This window comes from Simochromis diagramma, unplaced genomic scaffold (genome assembly GCF_900408965.1).
Source record: "Simochromis diagramma unplaced genomic scaffold, fSimDia1.1 OVJJ01000703.1, whole genome shotgun sequence".
In the NCBI taxonomy this organism is placed as follows: Eukaryota; Metazoa; Chordata; class Actinopteri; order Cichliformes; family Cichlidae; genus Simochromis; species Simochromis diagramma.
In genome coordinates, this window is record NW_024386914.1 from 566,460 (window position 1) to 586,264 (window position 19,805).

At 40.6% G+C, this 19,805-nt stretch overlaps 2 protein-coding genes and 1 long non-coding RNA gene across 3 annotated transcripts; 2 read left to right on the top strand and 1 right to left on the bottom strand.

The window, feature by feature from the left end:
- The first annotated feature begins 1,987 nt into the window (after positions 1-1,987).
- Positions 1,988-3,626, top strand: LOC120736369 (low affinity immunoglobulin gamma Fc region receptor II-like). The gene is made up of 5 exons (XM_040036413.1): positions 1,988-2,004; positions 2,224-2,450; positions 2,530-2,775; positions 2,851-3,018; positions 3,104-3,626. Exons 1-5 carry the CDS (start codon positions 1,988-1,990, stop codon positions 3,202-3,204), a joined length of 759 nt encoding a protein of 252 aa, XP_039892347.1. The 3' UTR covers positions 3,205-3,626.
- Positions 3,627-6,885: 3,259 nt separating this feature from the next.
- On the bottom strand, positions 6,886-11,354 carry LOC120736343 (programmed cell death 1 ligand 1-like). The gene is made up of 3 exons (XM_040036393.1): positions 11,083-11,354; positions 9,510-9,830; positions 6,886-9,283 (listed from the first exon to the last, which is right to left on the bottom strand). The coding sequence occupies exons 1-3, from the start codon at positions 11,150-11,152 to the stop codon at positions 9,123-9,125; spliced, it is 552 nt and encodes a 183-aa protein (XP_039892327.1). The 5' UTR covers positions 11,153-11,354; the 3' UTR covers positions 6,886-9,122.
- Positions 11,355-18,194: 6,840 nt separating this feature from the next.
- LOC120736352 lies at positions 18,195-19,546 on the top strand. The gene is made up of 3 exons (XR_005696476.1): positions 18,195-18,247; positions 18,323-18,481; positions 18,570-19,546. It is a non-coding gene; the product is annotated as an uncharacterized LOC120736352 (long non-coding RNA).
- The last annotated feature ends 259 nt before the right edge of the window (positions 19,547-19,805 follow it).

Sequence of the window (19,805 nt, forward strand, 5' to 3'; positions counted from 1 at the left end):
AGTGACGTTTGTACTTATTTGGTTTTAAAGCCTTTACTTTAAAATATACGCCGTTCAATAGCTGAGCTTAATCTTACAGAGAATGATCAACGCTCATGTAGAAACAAACAAACAAATGAACAAAAGATTCTCTCCTTCTTGTCTGTCAAACAAAGCTGTATGAAACGTTTCCAGCTGTTAGTATTATGGTTGCTAGGCAACCTGGGCAGCCCAGCGGAGGGTAGACTGTCCCATTTCACAAGCCCCGGGCTTGTGAAATGGGACATAAAATAAGCCAGGGCTGATTTTCTGCCCCAGTCATGTCTGTAGTTTGATTTCATTGATGTTTGTCTGTAACATGAATCTTCTTCATATCTTTGAATTCAACAATGTCCCTACTTCCTGCTCTGGCTTTGCTTCATTATTTTCTTACAATCAGCTCACGGAGATGTTCCTGGCTCTGCTCTCTGACCACTTCATTAAACACCACAAACTCTAAACTAACCCGAGACTCGTTTCTCTTTCGTTCTGATCTCACTGCTGAGCTGCAACACAAACCAAGGTCAGTAACGTCATCATGTGACAGTCTGAAGTCATTACTACTGCAGCCAATGAGGAAGCAGGACCAGAATGTGTTCAAATTTATTGCTCAGATACTTCATGCATCTCTAATCTGACAGTTATGAAATATCAGTATGATAAGGATCATCTTCTTTCAGTTAATTCTGCACATATTTGTTTGTTTGTACAGCTTTAAAAGACCAACCAAAGCTTGACAGATCACTAACTTTATGATGAACCTTCAACAAAGACTGTATGAGTAGCAGTGTTAGTATATTGGATTACTTTACTTATTTACTGTAGAACTAATTACACATAGAGATGTGTTGTGTTGTAACTGTCATCAAATAACACACTGAAAAACCCTTCATATGAACACAAACTGGAATCATAATCCTGATGCTCTGTTCTGTGATTTTGTGTTTTCTTCTTGATGAGCTGAGATCACGTGAGCGCTGCAGCAAAACACATTTAATCTTTATCTGACCTTTGTGCTGATAACTGAAAAACTATATTGTATCCCAAGTAACATAAATGTTTTTGATGATTGAATGTAGGAATAATAATGTATTAACTTAACTGGCAGATTCTGAGGAGAAACACAAGATTTGTGATCTTGTGTTGTCACTGCAGGTACATGAACACAGCTCACTGTATGCAGCACGTCTCCTTCAGACCTTCACAAACATTAACCAGGGCGTGACGTGTAGTCTGATGTTGTGCAGCCATTCAAGTTATTTAGTCTTTTGGACCACAAGGCAGTGGTTGGAACAGAGAGAAGCACAAAACAACTAAAGTTTGCACAGTTAACGTGCAGTCAACTACAGGAAGACACAGTTTGTTTGGCTCAATCTGCGACATTATTAATTAAATCAATAATTGCTTTAATGCAGTCAATATAATTATTTCAAAGAGCTGAGAAAACATCCATTAAAAGAGGTCGGAGAGTCAGTGAAGGCATCATACAGGTACTGGTGTTGCATTCAAGGTCAACTGTCAGTCGTAGATATTGTTGCTTTTCATTCTTATTCAATATTCAGTTGAAACGTGTAAAACTTTGGTTTCAAGGAAGCAGAGAAATAAACACACAAAGCTTTTTCACACAAGGTTTTTTCTAACCACAAGTCTGAAACCCAGAGACAGACAAAGAGGAAGAGGAGGGTTTTACTAAGTGTAACATGACTGATGTCAGTGTTGGTGTGATGTCATTGAGCAGCAGGATGGAGGAAACGTCTCTGCTGTGTCTGCTCTGTAAGTTCACTCTGTGTTTTTCATGCCTCTGCTGTCTTGTTGAATGTGAAACTCTGAACTAACCTGAGTTTAATTTCTCTTTAGTTCTGATCTCACTGCTGAGCTGCACCACAAACCAAGGTCAGTAACCTTCTTCTGTCACACTGTAAACCTGACTCACTCTCTCAGGAGACTGTGGGACACATTTATTAAGAACATGTCAGAGTTACTCTTGTACAGTCTAAATGTTGTCATGTCTTATTTAGATCAAACACACCAAAAATTGCTTGTTGGCAATTAGTCTAATGCAAGAAACAACTGGTTTATTGACCATACAATGACATCTGGTATGAGGACTTAAGTGGTTGTATAAGACTGCACTGACACTGTAGTTCTATATGTTTTCTTCCTCACAGCTCGTCTGACTGTGAGTCCCAGCAGCTCTCAGTTCTTTAAAGGAGACTTTGTGTCTCTGAGCTGTGAGGAGGACGACAGCTCTGCTGGATGGACTCTGAGGAGAAACACAAGCAAACAACAGAGGACTCAGTGTGGAGATGGTTGGGGAGAAGGTGCTGGTTCATCCTGTAATATTAGCTACATCTTCAAACTGGACAGTGGGGTTTACTGGTGTGAGTCCAGAGAGGGTCCCATCAGTAACATGGTTAACCTGACAGTCACTGGTAAGCTGAGTGTGTGGAGTTAGTGTTGATGAAGCTGTGTGTAAATGGATGAAATGCTGTAGTTTGTCTCTGTGTTGAGGTGGATCAGTGATCCTGCAGAGTCCTGTCCTCCCTGTGATGGAGGGAGATGACGTCACTCTGCTCTGTAAAACAGAGACCACTCCCTCCAACCTCCCAGCTGCTTTCTATAAAGATGGCTCCCTCATCAGGAAGCAGCCTACAGGTCACATGACCATCCAGCATGTTTCCAGGTCTGATGAAGGCCTCTACAAGTGTGACATCATCGGTCATGGAGAGTCTCCATCCAGCTGGATCACTGTCACAGGTGAGGAGCTTCACTCTGATTTCACCTCTTACTTCATCCACATATTCACCAGAACAGGTGGGATTCTCTCTGCAGGTAAACATACAACCACACCTCCACCCACCTCTACACCACCTCCCACTCCATCAACTCTGCATCCTGACTTATTTTCAGCTGAGCTTGTAGTTATCCACCTGGTGGTGTTCTGTCCATACTTTATCTCCACTCTCCTTGTCGTGTCTTTATGTCGACAGAGAACTAAAGGTAACACTTTGAATCGTTCTCTGATTAATCAATATGCAGAATTCTCTATAAATTAACAGCTGAAACACTTCTTACATTTTTGCAGGAAATAACATTCGTGTCTCAATCCTGCCCACTCAGCCTGATCAGGGACTGGATGATCATTATGATGTCATCACCGATGTCACTACAGAGTATCACTTCTGAATCAGAGCTCTGTTGTGTCTCTGTGAGTCTCACTAACTTTGTCCTCTCCATCTCTGATGTGGAGATTATTTGGATAAATGGACTCTGATGTTCATCTCTCAAATTTTTTTCTGTAGATAAACAGTAAATATTCCTGCTCAGAGGAAAAGATCCGTCATGTACTGTGTGCACCACTGCAGCTCTGTCACTAATTATTGTACAAACCATTACATTTATTTCTGTTTCCGACCTGTCTTCCCAATGTGATGTTTGTGCAATCACCTATAACATCTCCAAGTTTTTGGCTTCGATCCTCAACCCGCTGGTGGGCACCTCTGAAAACCACATTCAGAACACTCTGGGTTTTGTTGAGAAGGTGAGCGATGTCATTATGGAGGCAGATGAAACCATGGTCTCGTACGACGTTACATCTCTCTTCACTTGCATCCCAGTCACGGAAGCGTTGGAGGTAGTCCGTAAGAGATTACAGGATGACCCCAACCTCAGCAGCAGGACCACTCTCAGCATCGACCAAGTGTGTTTGCTTTTGGAACTGTGTCTTCATTCCACCTCTGTCACATACAAGGGCCAGTTCTACAGGCAGAAACATGGGTGTGCCATGGGCTCCCCAGTTTCACCCATCGTGGCCAATTTGTACATGGAAGAAGTGGAAAAGAGGGCTTTGCTATCCTACCCTGGAACACCACCAAGCCATTGGTTCAGGTATGTGGATGACACCTGGATGAAAATCAAATCTCAGGACGTACCACAATTCACAGATCACATTAACTCGGTGGATCGACACATCAAATTCACCAGGGAGGATATGAAAAGTGACAGGTTAGCCTTCTTAGACTGTGAGATTTCCATCAGTAATGGGGGACATCTAAAAGCTGACGTGTACCATAAACCTACGCATACGGATCAGTATCTAAGGTTTGACTCTCATCATCCACTGGAGCACAAATTGGGTGTCATCAGGATGCTACAACACAGAGCGAACACCATCCCCACAGACACAGCGGCCAGGGAGGCAGAAGAACAGCACATCAAGAAGGTCCTGAGTAAATGTGGTTATCCCAGCTGGACTTTTGTCAAAGCTGGGAAGGCGCCTAAAGAAAGCTCCAGCCAATCCAGGAGAGAAGGACAACCGCTGCACAAGCGAAAATCTGTAGTGATCCCGTATCTGTCCGGAGTATCGGAGCAGTTGAGATGCATTTTTTCAAAACACCGCGTCTCTGTAGCTTTAAAACCCCAAAATACACTGCGCCAAAAATTGGTTCACCCCAAGGATCGGGTCCCCCGACACAAACAGAGTAACATAGTGTACGCTGTTAAGTACCAGGAGGATTGCCAGGATTTATACATCAACCTCTGGTAAAGCGGATGGCACAACACAGAAGAGCTACCTCTACAGGCCAGGACTCTGCAGTCTGTTTACACCTACAGGCCAGTGGACACTCTTTCAAGGATGAGGATGTACACATCCTGGACAGGGAGGAACGCTGGTTTGAGCGCGGAGTCAAGGAGGCCATTTACATGAAAAGGGAAAGACCATCACTGAATCGAGGAGGGGGCCTAAGGGTACATCTTTCGCCATCTTACAATGCTGTGATTGCAGCCATTCCCCAACTCTCTGTGAATGGTACTCATGGCCATTGATCAGTGGGCTTTGGTCAGTGGTTGTTGATCAATGGTCATGAGAATCTGCATAATTAAGATTAAGGAACTGACCTCCCAGCCCATTGTTCCTCAGTGGGCTGGTGTTAAGGTTCACATAATTGAGGAAGGAGAGTACAAACAACCATTGGTCCAGAAGATCTTGGTCAAACAATTGATTAGCCTGAATAGCCTCGTCTAACCTGCTCCTCAGAATAACTTAGACTCTGCTTTCACTTCTGCAAACTCTCTGCAACTTCCTGTCAGCCTGCAACTTAGTCTTTCTGAAAGACACACACACTGTTTAAACCTCCGAATGCAATATCAATACTGTAAATTATATTATTAATGCAATGGTAATGATGATGATTATTTACCAATAGCAGTAAAATAATTTCCCTGCTCCACACTGGTTTCAGTCATTATGCAAATGTACTGTTTATAAGATTTGGGGAAGCCTGCAGTCAGCTGAGACTGAAGAAGTCACTTGGATGAGTGATGAAACGTTTCTCCCACAAAACGCTACGTCCAGATGAACAGAATCAGCTTTTGGAGAGGTAAAATAAATATCTGTACATTTCCTACAGACACACCTCATTAATGCGTTTCTGCACCTAGTTTGGTCCCTGCTGTTTGAACAAAGACCTCTGAGTATACATTGGATTACATCAAGGAGAAGTCCACTCAGAATAACATCTCTGAGCGAAAGTTAGATAAGTTAGAAAGTTCGATTACATCGTGGAGCAGCAGACACAGGTCCTGTATCTGTTTGTATCTGTCTTGTGTGAAACTTGTATGAAAAGCATACAAGAGTGAAAACAGATATAAGATCCCTTGAAAAATTATATAGATCAAACTTGTATGTTTTGGATACTTACTAAAACAATATATGAAAGTAATGAGAAAGTGGCCACTTTCATGAGTAAATCATATAAGCCTTATATGATTCACTGTATGAAGTAGGCCACATCTTATGCAAGTCTTTTATAAGTTTTTACTATTTCTTTTCCATATGGGCAGTTACACATCTGTTTCTGTCTTGGTCGCCTGTCTGTGTTAAACAATCTTCTATTTTCTTTGTTTCTGCACTCACTTCTCTGCTCTGTGTTGTAGTTTTTAACCATCTTTGTCTCTATTTCACTGACTCATGGAGAAATGCTGGATTCTGAATCCAATTTTACATCCTAAATTGCTCTCTAAGGATACTGAAGAGGTGATCTGCTGCCACCTGCTGGCTGCTTTAAGAAGCTACTCCTTTACGCCCATCAGGAATTCTGATTAGGCTTTGAATCTGTTTAATATTCTATGATCTAGGATAGCCTCTTTCCCTGATGTGACCTGAAAGACTTTTCCCCTTTAGACTACAGGTGGACACAGCTGTAGTCTAGTATAGAGGACACAGCAAGAGTTTACTGCCTTTTGTTTCAAGAGTCAATGAGAAGCTTGGGATGGACTACATGATACTAATAACAAATACTTTCTACAAAAAGACCAATGTGTGGTGGGTGTGTGAGGCAACATGTCTCTAATCTTAATGTCTTCTTTAAATGCCTGAGCTCAGCGTTTTTCTGTCATAAGAGACCAAATAAGATGTTTAATTATCGTTTGATTTTTTTCTAATCCAGCCTGTAAATGTTTCCCTCAATTCTCTTTGGTCTGTATTGTCTGGTTATTAATTAGCAGTTTTTTAAAACCCTTTCACAGTCACATGTCCCAAATTCAGATTCAGACTTACGTCTGATCACTAATAACCATTTCTATATACGAGTGATTCTTTGCTTTGGATTTTATGTTAGATTTACTGACCTTTGACCTTTTGTTGGAAGAGCGCTCCTTACTCTCTCCGTTTATCAGGTCTGTGCGTTAGTAAAACTACATGTCTGAGGACAGCACCCTGCACTCCTGGGCATTAGCCGTCTTTACTTAACTGATCTGCGTCTGCCTGGAAGGAACATACAGCTCAGCACAGCTTCTCTGAGTTCTAAAAACTTTTCCTCCTGAAACTTCCTTCTACTAGAAAACAACACAGTCAGCACACAAACATTGATTTAACACAGTTTTTATTCATGTCTTTAAACACAGTGAAACGTTTTACCACAAAGATAAAGTGGAGCTTCTCCCCCTCCTCAGCCTCTGATCACATTAAGCTAACCCTGTGCTCTCAAGATAGGAGCTCTGACTTCATGAAAATACTTTTTCAAAGTCTTAAACATCATAAAATTAAAAAGTGCATAAATTATCTGTGTTAAAATCACAAGTTTTAAACCCCATTCCAGTTTCACTACAGCAGCATACATCATATCCTGTCACCTGTCAATCTGTTAAAGTTTACATAACGACATCTTTAGAGCCTGATAGAAAAACTTTGTAAGTTAAGAAGACTTTTATGTAAGTAATTAACGTAAATGTGTTCACTTGGACGTATGCCATGTGTTACACTAAATCCCTGCATTGTATTTAAAGTGGACATGAAACATTACATGTGTAAAGGTTAATTTACACCATGGAGCCCTGCTCTCAAGGACTGTCAGAGATGTAACACTGTCTGTGGAGCTGGATTTAAAACATCTTGTGTCAGTACAGAGCGTGACATCACTGGGTTGGCTGATTGCTTGCAACTAATAAGACATACCTGAGTTTATGTTAGCTAAATAATGACAGAACCAATAACTCAGCAGAAAACATGGAAACTAAAACTAAAAATCAGTCTAAGGGGATGATTTTGTACTGTCCCAGTCTGCAACAATGAGTTATTTAATACTAAGAAACCAAGGATATACTGCCCACTTTCACTCTCTGTCTCTTTAGCAGCAGGTGATTCTTCAACATCGGCTAGCTGAACTGAAACATGAAAATCCACCTGTTTTAAGAGTGAGGAGGAGAGCCAGTTTGAGTCAGGTACACTGGTGGTTCACAAAAGTAACACCCTTTTACTGCTTCTCGCTTTACACTAAGTAATCTGATCTGTCACTAGTTAGCTAACATAAATGAATAGAAGTCTATTAGCCAACCAACCCAGTAACATCACCTGCGGTACTTGCACAACATGGTGCCAAACATACTCTAAAAATAGAAACTTTATTTCCAGCTTCACAGACAGTGTTAAATCTGTGAAAGCTTTTTAGAGCGTGGCTTTGTGGTGTAAGGTAGCCTTTATACATGTAGCGTTTCACTTGATGTTATCCTATTTAATGAATCCTTCCAGTAGCATGAATGTACAGTGATATAGTTTAATCCTTAATTATAATCATTTTTTCTTATTTGGATGTATAAAAGAAATATCCATCAATCCATCCACCCACCCTCCATCCTCTGTCTACCAAATCATCTTTACCGTTTAGACCCTGTTTTTAAATGTGCACATCACACGAGACGTTCTTGTGACTTTCAGTGAATACAAACATGTCTATACAGCATCTGCTTCGATCACTCACACATGGAGGTAAAGCTTTATCTGTGCAAAGAGTCATTTTACTGTAATAGCTACATTAATCTGACAACTTACAGGATATCTTCACATTCACAAATGAAACAGTTTTTGTTAGCATTAGCTTATAAAATATAAAGATTTGTTTACAAAACTGTAAAAACAGGACATTTTACATTATAATTCATAGAGAGGAAAACTAGCTTCACCTTTAAGAGAAAACACTTAATGGAGAGAAGAAAAAAATAGTTCCATGTCTATTAATTACTTGATTAATTACTTGATATAATCTGACTTCATGTGATCACATGACAAATTACTCAGTTTCTGTCATGAACTCTAACAGCTCAGTTTGATTCTTGTGTTTGTGTCTTATAACCAGCTTTGGTGTCATTACACCCAGTCCCACACATCAACAAAACTCCCTGTTCTAATGAGGACACACATATGATCTTTCTTTTATTATTCAGGTTTCAACACAAAGCAAAGATGACTTCAAAGTGATCACCACAGCTGCTCTACTATAGAAACACGGACAGGTAGAAACACCAATTTCAAGTCTGACTGATCATCTCTGCCTTTGTTACCTGTTCAAAGTTCAGACTCTGGCTGCTGGGCTGGGGTCAGCATACACCCAGTTTCAGCAACACTCTGTGTTATTGGCTTACTTAGCATTAGCATGCTGTCTGTGCAAATGGTTGCAAAGAGCCAAGGTTCTGTTAGCAGGATACTGCAGTTTAGCATTGCTCTGTTGTCCTTCTGTGCAAAAAATAAATAAAAGTAATGGCCACATCTCCACTGTAAACCGCTCCACCGTTTTCCTGCTTCATGTAGTGCAACAAAGAGTTTCAGTTCACACATGATAGTACAAACCGTGACGCCTGCGTTTTTTATGTTTTCGGTAAATTAAAAATACACCAGCAATGATGAACATCACAGGAAGAGGCAGACCAGCTCTCAGTCCAACAAATCCATCCTCGTTCACTCCATCTGCACTCTGTCCTCCTGTCTGACCTGCAGGTGAGAAACAGGTGTGAGGTGTCAGCTGTCAGGTAGGTGATGAGTGAAGAACAGAACAGAATCAAACTGCTGTCAGACATTATCTACTGCACTCTGATCACATCACTCAGACCAGCTGCTTTCTACAAAGTCTCATCAACAACATCTTTAGAAACAAACATCAACAACCAGGAAGCAGCTTCACCTCTGATCACACACACACTCAGCTCTACTCACTCACCTGGAGCAACAACTCTCAGGTAGATACTGCTGATGGACTTCCCATCTAACAAACGACACTCATATGTTCCTGTGTCCTCAGTCTTCACATCCTTCAGAATCAGAGACACGTCTCCATCCGTCATCTGTCTGTCCTGCAGATCCACCCGGTCCTTAAAATTCGGATGCTGGTTTGTTGGATCGAGCTGCTCGTCTCGGTACAAAAGGACATATTGTGTCTTCAGGTCAGCTCTGCTCCACTCCACACCTATGATGTCGCTGTTTGGACCTCGACACGGCAGAGTGGCAGTCTGTCCACTATCCGCTGTGATGATTTTGCGGTCTGAAAGAAGAAATAATTCAGAACAGAGAGTTTAATGGGATCAAAGTATAGCAGCCAATCAGAGTAAGGAGCTAAGAGACCACTCAGCGTGGGATTTTCATGTGTTTCACACAGCAGCTCAGGTAACTTTATAATCTTATGAGCCCCTTAAGTCCTTTTATGATCTATCTTTTAATCTAAATTGTTTATTTTCTTGTTTTCGGTGCCGTTTTACTATTAAACTGTTTGGAGATTCTTCATAATCCTTCAAAGATCAGCAGGTCTCCGTCTCTGTGGGAACACTGTGGATAAATGGAACAGAGGGAGTTCTCATGACAGTGTTACAGTCCCCTACAACTACAAATGCATTGGTAACAGCAAACAGTCTTTAAGTGAGCCTAACACAGCCACACCACATGTGTGGATTGTCAGAGCCCTGTCAATGCTTTCCTGCACAGCTGAAGTCCATGGCTGGCAAAAATGATCCCAAGGCCACCGGGAAATGTCCCTGTACCCTCCCTGATAGAACTCAGCTCACCTGCATTGAGCTATCTGGTCTTGGATCTGATCCATCCAAATATCAGTACAGTGATGATATTGGTATCAGATTGAAAATGTGTTCAGAATTTTCAATTTGAGGATGACTGAGCCCATAAATCACAACACACTGCTCACCCCAACATAATCTGCCTTTATGACTTAAAAGCTATACTGACACTATATTTACTTGATATTGGATGAATACAAGAACATGTAGTATTGCACAGCATTACTCTGTGGTAAAATCCTGTTGTAGGCTATAACATAATGTTCCAAAAAAGGGGAACAAAGTAAACTTTTGGTGGTAGTAAAAATGCATAACTTTTGCAATTAATTATCCAAAACGGGTCTAGTTTTATGCAGGTTATAGTAAAAGCTGTTTTTTAAAATACATGAATCACTTGTAAACATGCAGTCCATATAGTCTCCACCTCCTCCTGCACACCTTAAACTCCTCCCTCAGTGACAGCGCAGAGCAACATCATTTCTCCGGACCTTGTCGTGTTAGTGAAAAGAAATTGTTGGGAACTGAGCCCAGCACCCCGCCGTGCGTATTTCAGAATAACTGCAAATCAATCGGGTTGCGTGCTGAGTTTTCGTGTCTCATCTCCACAGCACAGGTTAAACAGACACTAATGACACAGATATTATAGGCTCAGTATTACGGACTTTTCAGAGTAATATAAAGTGAACTCTCATACTTCATGTTGCTTTAAAACAGCTTGAGTCTCACCTGCAGAGACCAGCAGGACGCAGACAGACAGTAAACTCCAGCAGAGACACGCAGACCTGCCAGCTCTCATTTCCGTGTTCGGACTTTTCCTTCTTCAGCTTTAAAAAAACTTTAAACTTCCTTATCGATAGATCCTGGACGTGAGATTATCTGAGTTGTACTTTATTAAAAACATTAACATTTAATGTTGTTTAAATATCCGTGCGTCTTCCGCGTCTTCCGTGATCGTGTCAACGCAAGCAGGGGCGTGGAAGCGGTGGAGGAAGAGTAGGACTACCCAGGGCCCCTGAGGTGGGAGGGGTCTGTCCAAACCTGAAACATTTTTTTTTTTAGTTTGCATTTTTTTTTGTTTCTTAGTAATTAGTGTCATATTTAAATTTCATGAATAAATCAGTCAGGTGACTAAACTTTGATTCCTAACTAGCTGTGATAACACTAGGTGTGATGCCATTTCACCCCTTACAGATAAAAAAAATGGTTTAGTCCACCGTGCTGTGGGGCTTGCAGCAGCAGCCTATCTATATGAATGCTAGTGCACACAGTGAGTCATGTCTTTAAACAAGAAAGTAAACTGAAAGAACCAAAATAAACAAAGGAGCGAGAAAACAAACTGAGGACAGTCGACTGCTAACAAAACCCTGACTTTCAGCACCCACAGTGCAAAAAGCTGTCAGAACTGCTGCCTCTCACTAAAAACAGTTGATTTTGTGCATCAGAATAAGTAAAAGTTTTGTTCTTTCAGGAAACTTTCATACTTCCTGTTCTCATCCCGCCACTAAATTTAACCAACTCTGTCATGTTAAGAAAAAGGTAAAAAAAAAATCAGTGTAACAGAAACATGTGAAAAAAAGTTTTGTTTCAGATATTTTAACTGTTACCCAGTTATCAAGGAACATTCCCACAACCTCAGTAACATCCCCACAAGACCCTCAGAATGCTGCAATCAAAACTTTTAGTCTTAATTTAACTTTTAACCTCACATGAACTTTATTTCATTTATTCTTGGTGACAGAAACCTGGCGATGACTCCAACCTCCTTGGAGCAGTTTCAACAGAGGCCGTTCCTTCCTGCTGCTGTCAGACTATTTAATTCAACCACGTGGTCAGACCCACACATCCTGAACCACAGTAAACACACCTCACTGCAAAGCGTCACTTTTTGTACACCACAACGTACATTTGCATACCTGTGCAGCTATAATGCCTGTTAATATCCCACTAACATTACTGTTAATATGACCTTCCTTTTATATTTTTATCTCTGTTTCTACAATTCTTTTTACACGATTGCTCTGCTGTCTGCTGTATGTATGTATTCTGCTGCTGACAGTTTGGGATTCATAAAGTTTCTCTGATTCTGATTCTGAAATGATCATATTAAACGTTTTCTTCATAACTTCACTGTAACTTGTTTATAACATTTGTGATGATTGTGTGGCCAGGTGTTTATTCAGAGAGCAGCAGCAGAGCGAACGAGGCAGGTCTACAGATAAAGTGTAAAGATCACCAGTTTCTCTTAAGTCACATGACTTCAACTGAAGTCTTTTACAGAAGTCATGTAATTCAAAAGTCCCTGCTATCTTTACACACAGGACCATTTGGACCATACTTAGAAAATTCTTTGTAAATGTCAGAAATGTGCTAATGTTTCCTCCCTCTGGTGTCAAAGGTCAACTTGGGCGACAGATGAAAGAGTTAGTAAGGATTTAAACAGGGTGAAGTCTCTTTGTGGACCAAATTGTTTGTGGAAATATAAAAAATAAAAAAAAAGAAGAAGAAGAAATGTGGACTCAGACTCTTCTTTCATGCAATGCTGCCACTTTGAGGTATAATTTTTCTAATATTTCAAACTCTCAACTTTTCTGCAACAGCTTGGGGTTATGGCCTCTTCCTGTTCTAACAGTGCACAAAAGCAAGTTCCATAAAGACATGGATGATTGTGGATTAATGAGTTTGGAGTGAAAGAACTTGACTGGCCAGCACAGAGACCTGACCTCAACCCAACAGAACATCTTTGGGATCCATTAGAGTGCAGACTGTAAGTCAGGCCTTCTCATCCAACATCAGTGTCTGATATGACACTTCTGAAACATGATCGAATATTCCCATTAGCACTCCTAAACCTTGTGGAAATCCTACACAGAAGTGCAGAAGCTGTTATTGCTGAAAATAGTGGGACAACATTATATTAAACCATATGGATTAAGAATGAGATGCCACTTAAGTTCATACGCAAGCAAATACTTTAAAATGTATCTGGCCTGTCTGGTCTGATAATGGAACTAATCTTGTTGGTACTAAGAAAGAGGCTAGGGGGAAATAGTTGACATCAGTAAAATACCATGTTTGAGGGGAGTAAGCTAAGGGTCACTGATTCCTCTTTTACACGGCAAACAGTAGGTGACAAAGGTCTCCAAATCCTGTTCAGTGAAGCTGAAGCAATCCTTAATAAACTGCCCAGCACTTCTATATCCTGTGAACTCTTTTGATGTAGAACCTTCTACACCAAAAACTATACTTTTATTCAACCCTCAACCTGTTTTCCCTCAGCTTTCCAAGGCTGGTGGAAACAAGTACAGTACCTGGCTTAAGTTACATAAAACCATTTCATCCTTGCCTTGTTGCTTTAATCTCACTCACTTTGATCTGTTCTTAAAACATTATGTTTATTTCATGTCTTATTGCGTGAAACAGTGCTGGATGTGTTTGATGGTAATGAGGTGTCTCAGGCTAAGGGCCAACTTGAACTGGCACTACAGAAAGCTGTAGAGATGCAATTCTGGAGACAAAATAGCTAAATGACTTCTCTGCAGCTCAGTTCAGTCCAAACAAAAGTGGTTTAAATAACGGAGACATGTTGTTCTTTAGCTTTGAGTGGTGAAAAAATGTGGCAGGTGACAATGATGAGGAAGCGGAGGATTTTTTTGCCATTGTTTGTGGTTTTATGTACTCCAGATTCTCTTTGGTGGTGGATTATTAGTTTGTGAACAACTCTTGACCAAAGCAAAACCGGCAAGGAGCTGCAAAGCCAATGTGAGCCTGATGATGACCGTGACTCTGCGAAGTTTAATAAAAGTAGATATACTCTGTACTCACTACACAGCAGGTCAGTAGGTAAACTATTAAACCCCTTTTATTGTTGTATGAAACTCAGAAATCCATAATCTCCAATTATTATCAGCCACAGCCAATTAGTGAGTGTGTAAAACAACACTGAGTGTTTGGAATCAAAATCAGCTTTATTGGCTGCAATCCAGCTAGTTAGCAGTGGGTTCCCTCTGGGTACTCTAGTTTCCTCCAACAGTTAAAAGTCATGCAGTTATTGGGGTTAGGTTAATTGGGAAATATTCTCTCAGCGTTAGCCCTGCAATAGACTGGTGGCATGTCCAGGGTGTGCCCCGGCTCTCGCTCTATCACATTTGGGATAGGCCCAAATGACCTGTGTGATTTAACTCAGTTGTTTAAGGTGAAAAACCTCTGTGTGCAACCAATGTCTACTATCGAATTAAGTAAATCCAACATGTTCTCTTTTCATTGCAGAGAGGTTCTGCTTTTCTAAAGTTTTGGGGAAACAAGAATGCTGACACCAAGTCAAATAGAAGGAGGAAGAAGGTGAAGAGGAAGAGTAATGTTTTCATTTGAAGAAACAGTGAATTGATATCAGTGTTGGTCTGATATCAGTGAGCAGCAGGATGGAGGAAACGTCTCTGCTGTGTCTGCTCTGTAAGTTCACTCTGTTTTCATGCCTCTGCTGTCTTGTTGAATGTGAAACTCTGAACTGCAGCCCTGCGCTGGGACGGGGATCCTGTGGGCTGTTTTAAGATTGCTGTGGGTGGAAGTGGGAGGCTAAAATTAAACAGCAGGTCGTAAGAACCATTGTATTACAATGTGGTGTTCAGCAAGTATTTCTCTGAACTGTGTCTCAGGGTTTGCTTCTGTTTTTAAGAGGCTCTTGTTCATTATATGATGTTTGCACATCTGACTCATGTTTGTCCTCAGTTTAAAGCACAAATCAATGCATATAAACATATTTCATCACACAGTATTCATCATTTTCAATCACATGACCGACTCACCACGCTTTTGTGCAAAACATTACTTCATTGTGACAGTCAGCAGTCCTGCAGTGTTTTTCTTTTTCGCCTGTCCTGAGCAAAAACTACTTGGATCACCGATTCATGGAGGAAAAACAAAGATATGAAGAGAAACTATAAATTTCTGGGACTCATGATCCATAGTCTCCTCCAGCAGCTTGATTTCAGTCTCCCGGTGCTGCAGTTTGGTGATATCTATGAGTATCTTGTAGAGAATCACTCAACTTACACTTTTGCAATGATGAAAGCTTTCACAGTACAAACAGCTAAGTGGAGTTTCAATCCAGATGGCCGAATATTACCACTGTATAAGAAATGAAGAACAAGAAATTGTTTATTGTAAGCTGTATGTAGCCAGCTTAAACAAACTACCACATGCAAATGCAACCCCTGACTCACATTAAATGGTTTAGAACAGCCAAATGTACAGACCAGTTGCTAAGTTTGGGATGATTACAACAGGAACTGAGGAGAATGTGAAATGAAATGGCTGGAGAAAGCAAACAAGCGACAATAGTTATTATTTTGTACAGAAATGAAAAGAAAATGATAAAACACAAATTCCATAATAACAATAATAATAAGCCAGCATAACAAAAACAGTCCTATTAAGCTCAATATTTCAGTTTGTCCTTTTTGGTCATTAGTCAGGTCACGATTCCTTATTAGTCGAGGCAGGATTTATTATTAGTCTACCTCCAGTTCTTTCTTTTCTTGGTTTTGTGGTTTGTGTTACCACTTTGATGCCTCTCTTGAGACAGAAGAATGAGTTCTTCAACAACAGTTCAGTTCAGTCTCGGCACAGGCTCGCCATCTCCATCTGGAGAGAATCCAGTTGAATCCATCCAGGATCCAGAACTTCAGTTGCTTTATCAACACCAACAAAAAAAAAACGAGCCAACAACGACTAAAAATTCAGCACGGTCCATCCGTAGCCTGTGTCGTCCACCTTCCACGTGCGAAAGACCTAGGTCATGTGTGATGGTGGTCCGATGCTTGGAAGGCGGGACTGATACTGCTTCCTACAAATTAAATAACCACTACCCAATGTGATCCGTGAAACAGGAAAATAAAGTTAGATAGCTTCCTCCTTTCAACATTTTGTTTTTCAAAATAAAAGAGTGCTAATGCATTTATACAAGTAAAAAGACGAAAGAAAGAAAATTTAAAAAGCTGTTTTCTCTACTGGGTTACACTAGCCCTGTGTTAATATCTTGGTATGACAGTAAAGGTAACAGAGTATTTTTCCAGTGTCATGTAAATAATTGTCATTACTAACAGTATGTGTTGCTATGGAGAAGCAGGCATTGGTGTGATTTGGTCTGTAAGGCAGGGTTAGGAAAGGTTTGCCCTCAATGTGGGCGTGTCACAGTAGCTCTAACATCACGTGACAATTATGAATATCAGTGAGTCTGTGGGTGTGGGCAGGATTAAACACAAACATTGCACTATAAATATTATAGTGGGATTAGAAATACTCCCACATACAGCTCTACTCTGAACTAACCTGAGTTTAATTTCTCTTTAGTTCTGGTCTCACTGCTGAGCTGCACCACAAACCAAGGTCAGTAACCTTCTTCTGTCACACTGTAAACCTGACTCACTCCTCCAGGAGACTGTGGGACACATTTATTAAGAACATGGTGCAGTTGGCTGCAGACAGACTCATCTTCAGTCGCATCAGTGATATCTCACAGATGTAATGCTACTACAGCTACTCTTAATACCATTGATGTTAAGTTAGACTCTTTTTCTCCAATTGATCTTTCTGAGTTAACTTCAATAATTACTTCCTCCAAGCCATCAACGTGTCTTTTAGACCCCATTCCTACAAAACTGCTCAAAGAAGTCCTGCCATTAATTAATGCTTCAATCTTAAATATGATCAACCTATCTCTAATGATCGGCTATGTACCACAGGCCTTCAAGCTGGCTGTAGTTAAACCTTTACTCAAAAAGCATCTCTAGACCCAGCAGTCTTAGCTAATTATAGCCCAATCTCCAACCTTCCTTTCATATCAAAAATCCTTGAAAGAGTAGTTGTCAAACAGCTAACAGATCATCTGCAGAGGAATGGTTTATTTGAAGAGTTTCAGTCAGGTTTCAGAGCTCAGCACAGAAACAGCTTTAGTGAAGGTTACAAATGATGTTTTTCTCTGTACGTATTATTGTAGAAAGAGAGGATATTTTTCACTATAAAGCTCCTTGAGGTGACTGTTGTTGTGATTTGGCGCTGTACTGTATAAACAGAGCTGAATTTAATTGAAGTGAATGTTATTCCTCACAGTTCAAAGGTTTTCATCTCCTACTTCCTTTAAACATACCAATATTTCCTTTTTTTGATAATGAGCTAGTTTAAGAAATAATGTCTGTTTTATTAAACATCCTTTACTCAGAAATGGCAGCTGATGTGAGGAGTTTAGTGTTTCTAAAAGCTGTCTGATTACTAAAATAATTCTGTTTCCTCTCCACTTCCTCACAGCTCGTCTGACTGTGAGTCCCAGCAGCTCTCAGTTCTTTAGAGGAGACTTTGTGCTTCTGAGCTGTGAGGAGGACGACAGCTCTGCTGGATGGACTCTGAGGAGAAACACAAGCAAACAACAGAGGACTCAGTGTGGAGATGAGTGGGGAGAAAGTGCTGGTTCTTCCTGTAACATCACCTATATCTTCATGTGGGACAGTGGAGTTTACTGGTGTGAGTCCAGAGAGGGTCCCATCAGTAACATGGTTAACCTGACAGTCACTGGTAAGCTGAGTGTGTGGAGTTAGTGTTGATGAAGCTGTGTGTAAATGGATGAAATGCTGTAGTTTGTCTCTGTGTTGAGGTGGATCAGTGATCCTGCAGAGTCCTGTCCTCCCTGTGATGGAGGGAGATGACGTCACTCTGCTCTGTAAAACAAAGACCACTCCCTCCAACCTCCCAGCTGCTTTCTATAAAGATGGCTCCCTCATCAGGAAGCAGCCTACAGGTCACATGACCATCCAGCATGTTTCCAGGTCTGATGAAGGCCTCTACAAGTGTGACATCAGCGGTCATGGAGAGTCTCCATCCAGCTGGATCACTGTCACAGGTGAGGAGCTTCACTCTGATTTCACCTCTAATTTCATCCACATATTCACCTGAACAGGTGGGATTCTCTCTGCAGGTACACTTACAACCACAACCTTACCACCTACCTCAGCTCTGCCCCCTCAGTCATTCTCCCTCCACCGTGTGTTCAGAGTGGTCCTCCACCTGCTTGTCATCTGTCCATACCTCATTTCCACTCTCCTCATGGTGTCTTTGTATCGACACAGAGCCGAAGGTAACACTGAATCATTCACTGATTAATCAATGTGCTGATGACTAACTTCTCTCTCTGTCTGAACTCTTCTTTTTTTTTTTTTTTAAAGGAAATTACCTGCGTCCTTCAGAATCACCCACTCAGAAGCAGGGATTGGATTATAAGAATAATGATGTGGTGACATGAGATGCTCTGTGGTCTCATGTCATCACAGAGCATCACCTCTGAATCAGAGCTCTATTGTTTCTTGGTGGGTCTCATTTACATTGTCCTCGTCACCTCTGTTGTGGAGTTGATTTGAATAAACGGACTCTGATGTAGTTCTCTGGATGTTTTTATGTAGAATAAATAACAGTAATTGTAAACATTCCAACTCAAAGGAGGATATTCATCATGTGCTGTCTATGTATCACTGCAGCTATAATGTGTTGTGCAAAGCATTCCTTTTACTTCTCGACTGATTGATGTTTTGATGCTTTGTTTTCTCTTTGTTGCTCTAGCTTCTTTACCTTATGATATGAAATGCACTGAGGCAACTGCTGTGGTGATTTTTTGCTATATAAATAAAATTGAAAAAGTACTGGATCGATACTATCAAGAGCAATACTTTTTTTCTATCCTTTAAAATCAGTATGTAGCCCATTGAATTGTGTTATTTTTTTAAATGAAAATATATACTTCAAACTTTACTATGACAAATGTTTGAACCTTTTTTGTGTTGACTAACATGTCTATTTGATTTATAGCCTGTATGAGATTTAAACAGAGAAAGTTGACCCAAAGTGCATTAAAGACAGATACATTTACATTCCATGTAACTGCTCTCCCTAACGTAAGCTCCCCTAATGGGTTAAAAATATCAGTATTTGCAATACTGAAACTGTATTTACTTGGAATCATTGATCTATAATCCAAATCTATAGTATTGCGCAGCACTACTCTTAACTAAAATGCTCATGTAGGCTATAACAAATTGTGGTTGCAATAAAAACTCTAAAACTCATGGACACAACTATCCAAAATTGATCCAGCTTTTTGAAGGCTACGTTTTAAAAAAAAAAAAAAAAAAAGAAAAAAAAATAGCCTAGCTACATAACAGTACAGGTAATGACTTGTTTATGTTGCATATATGGTTTGTGTCACGGCTGCTGAGGCGAGCCGTGTGGAGTTGGAAGAAGGACCCAAAATGCAGGCAGTGGATGAGATGCTAATGAAGTTTATTTACAAAGGTGTAGTGGCAGACAAGCAGTGGGGCATGACAAATAACTGAAGACACCTAAACTGGGAGAACTAAAATAATAGACCTGGAAGCATACGACAAAGGGATGAGAAGCAGAGAGACGCA

What these genes read in the sequence shown, in the direction of transcription:
- LOC120736343 (XM_040036393.1), bottom strand. Translation starts at nt 11,152, where the DNA reads ATGAGAGCTGGCAGGTCTGCGTGTCTCTGCTGGAGTTTACTGTCTGTC. An exon ending in CGTCCTGCTGGTCTCTGCAG is followed by an intron (nt 9,831 to 11,082) that starts GTGAGACTCAAG and finishes TTCTTCTTTCAG; the next exon opens with ACCGCAAAATCATCACAGCG. An exon ending in CCTGAGAGTTGTTGCTCCAG is followed by an intron (nt 9,284 to 9,509) that starts GTGAGTGAGTAG and finishes TCTCACCTGCAG; the next exon opens with GTCAGACAGGAGGACAGAGT.
- LOC120736369 (XM_040036413.1), top strand. An exon ending in GGTTAACCTGACAGTCACTG is followed by an intron (nt 2,451 to 2,529) that starts GTAAGCTGAGTG and finishes CTCTGTGTTGAG; the next exon opens with GTGGATCAGTGATCCTGCAG. An exon ending in ATGTCGACAGAGAACTAAAG is followed by an intron (nt 3,019 to 3,103) that starts GTAACACTTTGA and finishes ACATTTTTGCAG; the next exon opens with GAAATAACATTCGTGTCTCA.